The sequence below is a fragment of the Watersipora subatra genome, chromosome 6, assembly GCF_963576615.1.
Source record: "Watersipora subatra chromosome 6, tzWatSuba1.1, whole genome shotgun sequence".
Classification (NCBI taxonomy): domain Eukaryota; kingdom Metazoa; phylum Bryozoa; class Gymnolaemata; order Cheilostomatida; family Watersiporidae; genus Watersipora; species Watersipora subatra.
In genome coordinates this window covers 47005626-47017651 of record NC_088713.1, presented here as the reverse complement: position 1 = coordinate 47017651, position 12026 = coordinate 47005626, and the positions used below count along the sequence as shown (strand labels likewise).

Below are 12026 nucleotides of genomic sequence, written 5' to 3'. Positions count from 1 at the left end.
AAACTTGATCGTGGTTAAAATACTCAGATCAAATGAAAGTGTGATTATGACATCTAGAAATTTGCAAAGAGACTAACAGAATAAAGGCGTGTAATGCCGGCAACTTGAATACAATAGCCGATATCAACTATAGCAACTACAGTAGTTACATAAATCCACACATATTTTTCTTCCGAGTGTTTTAACCACGATCAAGCTGTGTCAATTTTAATCTTGAAACATCCTGGCAGTCAGACTACCTCCAACCTAACAAACAAACACAAATGATAGAAAAATACCTTGCCTCTTGCCTTCTGATAAAAACTACCAAAACTTTGTAAAGGTTCAACTGCAAGCGCATAAGATACGCATCGGCAACTGAAACCACATCTACATGCAAAGTTAATCCTATTATATAGTTTATTTTATATGTGAAAAGTGTACACAGAGATGAAATAAATAATGATAAAAAATGGCACTTTAAGAAATCAAATAACTCAAGCAATAATTAAGATCCAGAAACTTTTATAGTCAGAGCGCCTTTAACCAGAACGCAAGTGGATTAAGGTCTAGTCTTAGCAATGCAAACTTTCTTCCTGCTGAGCACCTGACGTTCTTAACAAAAAGACTATATGTAGTCAACTGCTCGTGATGATTGGCTGTTGTCACGTCCCCATACACATGTGATTAAATATGCAACTTATGGCTGTTAAACTGCTAACACAGGATTTAAACAAGCTTTGCATACTTGCTAGCAATGGTAATTGGATAGCTTTTACATTTCTAATGCCTTATATGTTGGTACTGCTGGTAATAGGTGATACAAGCGTATTTTCCTTTTTAAAAAGTTACCACAGATCACTGCTTTATTGTTTTGTTGTTTAAGAAAAACCCAACATTATTTGAATAATTCTTCGTACACAGAGATAAGAATAAAAATGGCTTGAAAATATCTAAATTTTTAGAATTTCACAGACATGATAATTATAGATAGACAAACAATGAATAAAACTGCATAATTTGGGTTATTGGGCACTAGCCAATCAAAATCTGGGACTAAATGTGGCGAAGACGTAATGCTTTACAACTCTTCATATTAACAGACCGCCAACTTTACTAAAGAGGAAATCTTAAAGACTTGCTGGAGTGTAGTGGCTGATCGTCGAGGCCAGGGCCGAGCTAGAGAAGACAGCTGATGCCACCGAAGCCATGACCAGGCCAAATTCTGTCTCGTTACTCGATAAAAATTTAGGTCGGGCTTACCACCAAGGGGCGGAGCCAAGTCACATCCAGGAGCTATATAAGGTGCCACAGAAGCGACAAAGAGCACAGCGCCTGGAAGTCTCACCGATGCGCAGTTAATGATGTTTATTGTATAGTTAACTGTACAATTATACACTCGCTGCGAAATATATATATACTCATTTGCCTAGTACTTGAGTGCTTTGCTTCTTAAGGAGCAAAAAGAGCAACTCAGTCAGTTCTTTGACAGGAGAAACAACATAAAAACGCTCCATGCACCAGACATACAATACAAAATGTCTTTAAAATGACTACCCGGAGTTGTACAAATGCACACCTTCTAACGCATAAGCAATGTCAAGGATTACAGTTTGTAAATTAAAAAAAACTACTAGATTTACACCGAACCACATTTAAGGGACACATCTCAACTTCATGCCTTACACCACAGCAAGTATTCTAGAAACTACTAAAAATGGCTGACCTAGCCGCAGTCTAAGAGTAAGCTAAGAGAAGAGAGAAGAACTAATCTAATGGTTCTGCAACAAGCAAGGAATTGTCTGCTCATTAATGCTTCAAATACAAAAAGGCAGCCAACAGATAAAATACACAAAATCACCGAGTACTGGCAAGTGGCAGAGTTAATCATTAACCCAACTCAATCCATGAAAAAAGGTAAATTAAAAAATGACTCAATCTTTTAACACAAATGAAATTTTCAAAACGAAATAAAATTTTAACAACATGAAATTAAAAAAAAAAGATGGTAATCACTAATATCAGAGGTGATCGATTTGGCAAAGATTTTTCATATGCAATGGTATTAGCAGAAAGGTGCTGATGCATTTTGGCAAACGTTAAAGGTACACATGATATATATCGTACAGGCACAATGCAGGAAGTACAACTAAATTATATAGCTACGTAGTTTGGTAACTGTATGATACAATGGTGGTAGAAATCAAGAATATCAAACTGTCACATCTCATCAAGATTACTTTTTAAAATCATTGAAATTTGCAACAGTAAAAAATTTATTTCACTTTATCAGCCCCGGACAACTGGTCCAAAGTTAACTCGTCTAAAATCAACTCGTCTAAAATCAACTCGTCTAATGGTGCAATTGGTTTAATGCCGCAACTGGCCTGAAAGCAACTCGTCCACATATATGTTTGATCTAATTATCTTTAGGAAGTTTTTAGCGAGAAAGACGATAAGAAAGACGATAAGGATATTTTACAGTTTATACAAGCGCTGGCATCAGATGTAAACGTTTTAGCTAGCAGTATAACTATAATACTTTTATCAAGTTAAAAAATTAAATTAATTAAATTAAATAAAGATGATGATAAACTTTTATCTCCTTTTACGTTTTTAAATTTTTTACATACAGTATTTACCTAAATTTACCTTTAAATCAACAAAATTTCTGCTATTTTAACTTGTGTGTACTAAATAAAAGTCTTTAATTTAAATTGCCATTTTACTCTCCTTGTCTTTCCATCAATTTTAGACTAATCATCATTTGACCGAACGTTGAATTGGACGAATTGGTTTTAGACAAAACTTTGTTGAACCAATTGTACCAAACGCCTAATAATAGACGGTGCTCTGGGTAAAAAGGTTGTGACGGTTTTCAGGAACGATTTTGCTCTATAGAAAATGCTGCGCACTAGAATGGAGAATCCATCTTATCTGAATCACTGCGCATGTTTCGTGAAAAACATGCGCAGTGATGCAGACCAGACACCTGAAACCTGTGTTGTGGGGAAACTAACTTTAAAATCAATGTTTTCCATTTCAACAGTATCAAACTCATGACAAATATAAAATGAAATAAAAAAATATTCAAAAGAATAAGATCTAGTCACTAACTCAGAGACAATAAACCCTGTTCCATGCAGACATGCTACACGAACCACAAGTCTAGACTAAGAACTAAAGGAGCACACAAAAAGCATACATCACAATAGCTTATGTCACCAACATCTGGCATGAGTGTCGCGAGAGGGATGACGGTGAAGAGCACCTCCTAAACAATCGTAAAAGAGGTTGTATGCTATCATGCCAAATAAGTCAAACAGTCTGTCATCAGTCTGTTTTTTCTAACCTGTTTGAGACTTTGAAAAATATGTTTAGTGTTTATGTTATAATGGGATCTGCACTACCACTATATAGAGAGTAGAACTCTTTCTTGGTCAGTCAATTTTCCGTCAATTGGGTATAGGGAGAAAAAAATTATGATACACCCAAACCCGGTGTAAAGCAGGACCAAATATAACGCAGTCAGAAAAAATAAAGCTAAAACAATTATTATTATTATATTGTTATATATAACAATATACCATTGTTATTTATAATATAACATTGCTATATATATAATATAACATCGTTAACGTTATATATAGCAATGTTATATATAACAACATAACATTGTTATATATAAAATAAAATTGTTATATATATATAACAATATACCATTGTTATTTATAATGTAACATTGCTATAAATAATAATATAACATTGTTATATGTAACTATGCTATAGTATATATAACAAAATAACATTTTTATATATAACAATGTTATATATAACAATATAACAATGTTGTATATATAATATATTATTATATATAAAATTGTTATATATACAACAATATAAAATTGTTATATATAACATTGATATACATAACAATGTTATATTGTTATATATAACAATGTTATATATAACAATATAACATTGTTGTATATATAATATATTATATATAAAATTGTTATATATACAACAATATAAAATTGTTATAACAATGATATACATAACAATGTTATATTGTTATATATAACAATGTTATAACATTATAATATGTCATAACGTTGTTATAACATATTCCAGTGTATTAAAACCTAGGGAAGAGCAAAAAATTGAAAAAAGAAACGCAATGAAATGACATTGGACTCAATTTATTATTAAAATTAATAATAAAACATGCAGTAAGATTTAAAAACTTAATAAAAAAATAACATTTTCAAAAAGAAGCAAAACTTCGAAAAAACTGACAAGAAAATTGAAAAATCTGAAAAAGAAACTTTAGAAATGGGAAAACAACTGGTTATAAAGCGTTCTCACCTAAAACCTGGTCGACTTTCTGTCTTCGTTATTATTACTCTAGGGTATAATAACAGCGACATATCTAGTGTGTATGAGTAAACGATTATCGACATGCAGTGCAATTCATTAGTGAGATTTGTAGAAAATTGATTAACCAATACACAATATATATAGGAGACAGTTTAAACTGCCTGTAATAGCAAAGCGAATATTAAGAAGCATTTTTCTCTAGCTGGTGGTTGATTCCAGCTGGTGAACAAATGCAGAGACAAAGTCAGCGAAAGAGTAAGATTGAATATTTTAAGCTAAAGAGCTATAAATAACTTTTTTTAGAATATTTTCAGTACAAATAGACCTACCAAAAACTTTCGTCAAACGGCCTGTGTTGTATACAACGGCATTTTTATACAATTTTTTTCAAGAAAACGGACCGGTGATTTAGTGTTTCAAATCATCATATTATCCTTTATATGTATTCTCCATTGCCTGAGGGAATTATACCCTTTCTAGACAGCAGGACCGCCTCGCAGAGTTTGTTACCTGTGATAGCAAAAATGCATCCTCCCAAAGTTTATTTTGTGACAAAGTTTTTGAGATTTTTTTGTTTGATGTATGGAAGTAAAATATCAATTGATAAGTTTCAAATAAATAATAGGGGAACCACTAGGGCATAACACATCATCATAAAAAATAAGCCAGCTTGTCTCCTCTAAAAAAAAACTTCCCGACATTTCATGAGAAAAGAGCGGCGTAGAGGCAAGAGAATCACAGAAATACTTTTTGCTATCAAAAGTGAGACGAAGGGAAACAATTTAACCGCCTATTACCGCGCGATCCTAAAATTGTACACAAAATGATAATTTCATAAACAAAGAAGCCAAAAGGTATTGTTAAGATTAAAAAGTCATGATATCTCACCGGAACATGATCTGGGTGCAGATGAGCAATATCTGGGTTAGCTGCCGGTGACTTATTGCTAGGTACCAGTAATGGAAGGACAGCCTTACTAGGCGGGACGTACTCCACACCCCCATCTACAAAAGAAATATCACTCTTACAATCTACAATTGTCTTGTTCTTAGCCATGAATGCTAAAAATCACTTTTAAACAAAAAATGCGTTAAAAACAACACAAAAACCTGAAAATAGTTAATACATCCCGCAATAATAGCAGCTCTTTAGCAGCTAGCGTATACAGTACACTCTGGTCACGATGTCTGTTTTAAGGTTTATTCGCCTTGCGGTGTGGAACACTATTTTTGTCCTCCTCGTTACAACATTTTTTCGCCATATATCACCAAAAATGTCCTTTGCAATTCAAATTTGGTGGTTGGTGTGCTGCATGAGTCGAAATAATGAAGATGCTGGTATGCTATTCAGCGAAATCCCTCCCACAACGCCTGAAAGAGATGCAACACTCGTGCTCTCTCTCAATTCAGCCTTCTCCGTGTTTCCTAAATGCTTGATAATGTGTGAGTAAAGCGAAAATTACTGGAAAGTGAAAATTCATTGTGAATTTCAGCGTTTAATATAATATTTGCTGTAAACTTTAATTCATTATATGTATATAACTATATAACCACATATATAAATTTAACTTGTTAGCCATGGATCCTAAGATTGATAACAGCGTTAAAAGAAGAAGTCATAACCAGAAGAAGAATCATAACCACTAAATACACAAGTTACTGTAGGTCACTATCGTTCCTGAGGTTAATATCCTATTTTGTTACTAATTTTTAATCAATTTTTAATATGTACATATAAATATATTTATAAGTAGTATACATTTAATATATATAAAATTTTGATTTTTTTACCAGAGTGTTTGCCTTAGATGATTACTATGGGTTTTTATACCCCTCTACAAGACATTTTCACCTTATGATGCTAACACCGGAACGAATTAATGTCGTATGGCGGGGGTCCACGGTACATGTGATTTTAATTGAGACTTATGTAATGGCATGATATAAAGTTCACCGAAATAAATAAGTAATATTTAAAAAAAGCAAACACGGGGGTGGCCATCCACTGTTATACTCAAGTGAGGCTGGTTGTAGTAACATTGCCAATAAGGAGACCTTGAAACTGCAAAAGAGCTGTTTTACTGTAGATTATCAAATCACAAAAAGAATACCTCCTAGTATGCAGAAGAACACAAATCCAGATAAATAAGTAGTACTCGCAAAACGGCAATTGCTGCGGCATAAACCTGAATAGATGACTCATAAATTTATTTATTTACAATTATTGTTTTAAAGACATTATTATACTATAATATAATAATATTATTATATTATATTATTATATAAATACATTACTACACTATCAAATCCCATTTGGTCATTGTGTTTTCTGTGTGTTTGTGGAAACGATGTTTCCAGGTTTTTAGGCTGATTTCATCTTAAGTTCACACCCACACATGCTCCGTACCTTGTGCAAGATCGCCAAAAGTACTTAGTTTCAAAGCTTGGTCTGGTTCGTGAGAATCAGCATCTAAGATATCGGATTTAAAAAGGAAATGCTGATAAAATATACCAATAGATTACAATTACACAAAAATCTACTGTATGATGACTATCAGCTGTCAATAATGTCATTTCAGACATGCCATACTAAAATGAAATAAAGATTAAATTGCCTACAAAAGGTCGGAGGTCAGGGCAGGTATTCAAGTTCCTCTTCAGTAAAGTTCACAATCATCAGATTACATTACAGGCATGCAAGCCTGGAGCCAAGAAAGCCTTGTTAACATAGAATACAGATACGCCTCTACGACCCCCGCATTGAAAACCATGGCTTTAGAGTTTAATCAATCCTCTCTGTTTTAGGCTATTTTAACCAACCGCTTACCATACAACAAAAATATCTGGTAAATGTTAAAGTTATTATTAGATATGACAGTAATCTAATAATAACTTTGTTATTATATATAGAATATACATTTAATAACCAGTATAGGATCTGTATATTTAATATATATAGACTATATTAATATAAAATAGTGAATATAGAATCTGAATTTTCATATAGGCCTACAGTGGTCCCTCTGAAGTACAGTGGTCCCTCTGAACTACAGTGGACCCTCTGAAGTACAGTGGACCCTTGCCATACGATTTTAATTCATTCCAGTGTTGGCGTCGTAAGGCGAAAATGTCGTATAGAAGGGTATAGAAACCCATAGTAATTACCTAGCCTAGTACAAACAAACCCCTGGTAAAAAACTTTGAAATTTTATATACGTACTGTACATATTAAAAATTAGTAACAGAATAATATGTTAACCTTAGCAACTACATTTAACTACAGTAACTTTGGTGTATTTAGTGGTTATGATCTGCATTCAAATGTAACATTACGGTACGTACTACTGCAGTACGTACCGTGAGGAGTTCTCACCTTCAAAACAGACGTATAACATAAACATCGAATCTAACCGATAAACGTTGAATTCATCTTAAATGAATTTAGCTTACTAGACACATATTTAAAGCTAAGTTTTAGTACCTATTTTACGAAACATCAATTTTTTAATGGCTAAAATTTAATCACCTATCTGTTTTCAGTTTCATTTTCACTATAACTTTTAACGGATAATGCTGAACTGAGATAGTGAGCTGAACTGAAAGCGAGCAAGCATCGTATCGGTTTTAATCGTTGTAAAACCGATTTCGGCAACTACCATGATAGCAGCACCTTCGCTATGTCTTATTTATATTATAATATATTTACATATATTATACTATTTTTCGTTATTATATGTTTTAGCAAGCAGACTACCAAATTTTAATTTCAAAAAACGTTTCTGTTGATATTGAAAGACGAAAAAATGTGGTATGGCGGGGTCAAAAAAACATCATGTTCTACATCGTAAAAACCGTATTTAACAGGGTAATCATAACCAATGGGTGCAGTGTAGCAAGGCTAAGTGGTGAAAAAAAAATAACTCCAATTGTACAAGCTTTACTTGATTGCTTAGACAGTAACAGATATTGGCTTCAATGAATCTCACAAACAAATAAAGAAGGAACTGTAGCCTAAAAACCTTTGCACAAAGTCCGCATAATAGCCTCAATTCCTCCATCACAGATGAGTCGGTCAGGGTAACGCATGCCCGCCACATCGAGCGTTAGGGACTCAAGGGTAGACACATGGCAGAGATTTACTGGTAGCTTGTGGATCTGATTAGAAGCAATGTTGAGAGAACGAAGAAAAGAGAGACGCCCCATCTCCTGTGGTAGTTTGCTTAGCTTGTTGTCTATAAAAGCATGCAGCAGAATTAGTGCATTATAAAAGCTTTCAAAAAGGGGCAGACAACTTTCTGCCCGCAAATCATTCTTGGGCATTAGCATGGCGCAAATGACAATAGCCAAAAAATTTGGTTACAGTATTTAGGTGACTATCTACTCAGCAAAATAAAAGAGCCTATAAAAACCACCATTTACCTTATAACCTATAAAAACAACACCATTTCAGCAGCATTTGCCAAAAATAAACTTTTAGCAACAAATCTTAGGAACAAACGACACTTTACAATTGAACGATTTCAAATATAAAGCGATATAAATTATACATATACAGTCAAACATGGATAACTCGAACTTCACGGGACCGAGCAAAAGTGTTCGAATTATCAGAGCGTTCAAGTTATTAGAGCACTGTCACAAGTCCATGTATTTACTTATTTATTAGTAGATACATGTACATATACAAACTATAATATAAATCAAAAGCACAAATGGCTTGTTTCAAATTAAATGCTTCTATTGTAAAGTTTAAAACATTTTATCAAAAAGAATAGAGATCTTTTTATCACTTGAGATTGGTTTGTTGTATGAGGTGATGTTATTGCCAGGACGTTTTTAGATTGACATTGGCAAAACTTGATCGTTGTTGAAATGCTCAAAAGAAAAGACGTCTTTTTCTTTTGAGCGTTTTACCCACGATCAATTTTGCCTATGTTTCTTGAAGTTCATGCAAAGATTACCTCACTTTTCCTTGCTTCCGAAGGGCGATCGCTAAGCAAACGTTTAGTATAAATCAAATTTCACCAAACCTTTAGAAAAGCCGTTGACAAAAATATTTTGCCGATGGTGGCAATAACGACGCTTATGAATTACGAAAAGTTGAGGTTTACCTCTATGGCTTGGAATAAAGTGATTTTCTAAAGCGATAACAACCGTCTCGGTAGCCGTTAAGCAAAAAACAGTTCGAATTAACAGTGTTGAGTTCGAGTTATCTATAGCAATTTATCATTACGTGGGAACGGACCAAAGGAAATGTTCGAATTAACCATGTGTTCGAGCTATGCGTGGACGAGTTATCCATGTTTGACTGTTTATATAACTGCGCGATTGCTAGAACCAATATATAAATGCGCGGAAATTACAGACAATCTTTAAAAATTTCCAAGTTAAAAGTTTACTCGCAACGAAATTCACATTACAGTTATTTGGTATCAAAAGATTCACCATGTTTTACCCTGCTGTGTTGTAGGTACCAGACATGTGGAAATGTGATTACAAGCTCTTAAAAGCTCAAAAATGAACAGTTAATTGCAGCCATCACGAAAACACCGTAGTTCGGAATCCCTTTCCAAAACGGCTCAAATGGAACGTAGCTGAACAAGATGGCTTCTGTTTACACTTTCATGCAACATCATTCGTCGAAATATTTTGACTACGCCAAAGAAATAAACTAAATCCAACCTACGGCGTTTTTGTGATGGCAGATTAACTATTCGTTTTTGAGCTTTTAAGAGCTTGTAATCACATTTCCACATATTTTGCACTTACAACACGGCAGAGTAAGACATGGTTAATCTTCTGATACCAAATAACTGTAACGTGATTTTGTTGCATGTCAACTTTTAAAGCAATCACTTGTAGTGATTCCATTTTCGAAGTATTTCAAGTAATAAAAGTATCATCAATAGACTAGTAACTGTGGAATGAACAACAATGACAAATAATACGAACAACAGACAAATATGGAAAGGCTAAAAATATGTGAGTAATCTTTGCTATAATAAGAGCAGAGCTCGCCCATTTAAATCAAGCTCAGAGCATTAGAAAAAATATTGCACCCAAAGAGAATTGAACTCGGATATTCAGATTACCAGCCAAGCGCGTTACCATCTGCACAACACAACCACTTCTGAGAATAATTGTGCACATAGTTAATACACATGACAATCTCTCACGACACATGCGACTGCCAGCGTACTAATTAAATATATATAAAAATATGGCATATATTTTCATATATAACTAGTAATATATGTCAAGTAAGTATATAAAGATATATGAAATATTTTGCACTAATTAAGCATTTCAATGTGAGTATCAGTTATTTTTTCACAGGATCTAGTTGTTCCCTATGTATCCATGTCAAAGCATGCAGAAGAATTGGCTATATTAGTCAGCACACGATGGCAAGCACTTCAAAACTTTCAGTGCGTAAAAATGTACTGAAAGTCTTGCAATAATAATAATAACACCAGATTCACAAGCAGAAGACCAGAACTACCATTTACAATGAAAATTGCAGCTCAAGGCTGGTATCGCCGGTATCTCGGCAGGATCAAACAATGCTGTGATAACAATGTTCACAATATTACAAACCTATCCCCGTTTATATCAACAAAATGTCCAAAATATAGAGTTTCTCATTATACAATGTGATCACGGAAACGATGAAATGCTAGTTCCGCAGCAAATGGTAGTAAAAGAAAATATGGATTCAGCAATACACAACGGCCAATCACCATTGCCGATGTGGTATACGTCGGTATCCAGCATTTTTGCTTTTGCGCCATCAAGCCGTTTGCACATGCACTCGTTCAAGAAAAAGCCGCCATATTAGTAGAAAATGATCATTTTTCTTTCATTTAATAGTACTTTTTGGTGTGGGTTTGATACTATAATAAAAAAATTGTAAACAAAAGCATCGTTTTCAAAAGTTCATTGCAAAAGCTTCGTGTTTTTAACGATAAAATTGTCTATAAAGATGGCCGACAACGATAAAATGACGTCACAAAAAAAGAAGGATACGTCCGGTGTGTCAGGCTCCACGACAGCGTATCAGGCTTGGTAGAATATCAAGAATGTTTGAAAACAGCAACTTTTCTCCAGGTATCCGCATTGCCTCGAGAATGCCTTTGGTTTACGATGCACATAATAACTGAGAGTACAAGGTTGACGTGTGGTGACAGAGTAAAACAGTCGGTAAACAAGAGCGACTTCCTCACCTGACAGGTTTAAGGTCTGGAGACTTTTCAATGATTTGATTTCGGCAGGAATAGACGTGAGTGCATTGTGGGAAACATTGAGAACCTGAGAGAGAGAAAAAAAGGATAGTGTGAGCTGGTGAAACTGTTGTACATATAGAGGTTTTAATGGAGCCATCGTGCATGGTCATCTACCGAGAATAATGAAATTGAATCTGGTCTCTTCATCTATATACATAACTCTCAAAATTCATGTGTCTGTAGTTCAGTTTGTCCAGCTATAGCTATTACAATATTGGAATAAAGAATCCGCTTCGCACAAGGTTTGATCTCGGAACCTCTCAACCGCTTCAACCGCAAAGTAAACGCCTTACCAGTTTAGCTACACTAGATTGATGGATACATTGGGTGATATATGTCGCTATGCGGGTGAAAATACGCTACCGCTCTCTGTGACAGCGCAATA

The 12026-nt window shown here is 34.2% G+C and overlaps 1 protein-coding gene across 1 annotated transcript in view; it reads right to left on the bottom strand.

Moving 5' to 3' along the window:
- LOC137398498 (E3 ubiquitin-protein ligase LRSAM1-like) overlaps positions 1–12026 on the bottom strand; it is a 63218-nt gene that overhangs the window by 37037 nt on the left and 14155 nt on the right. The window contains exons 5-7 of the mRNA XM_068084614.1: positions 11582–11666; positions 8378–8590; positions 5248–5363 (exon numbers count right to left, since the gene is read on the bottom strand). Coding sequence (XP_067940715.1) covers positions 5248–5363; positions 8378–8590; positions 11582–11666 — 414 coding nt within the window. The remainder of the gene's footprint in view (positions 1–5247; positions 5364–8377; positions 8591–11581; positions 11667–12026) is intronic.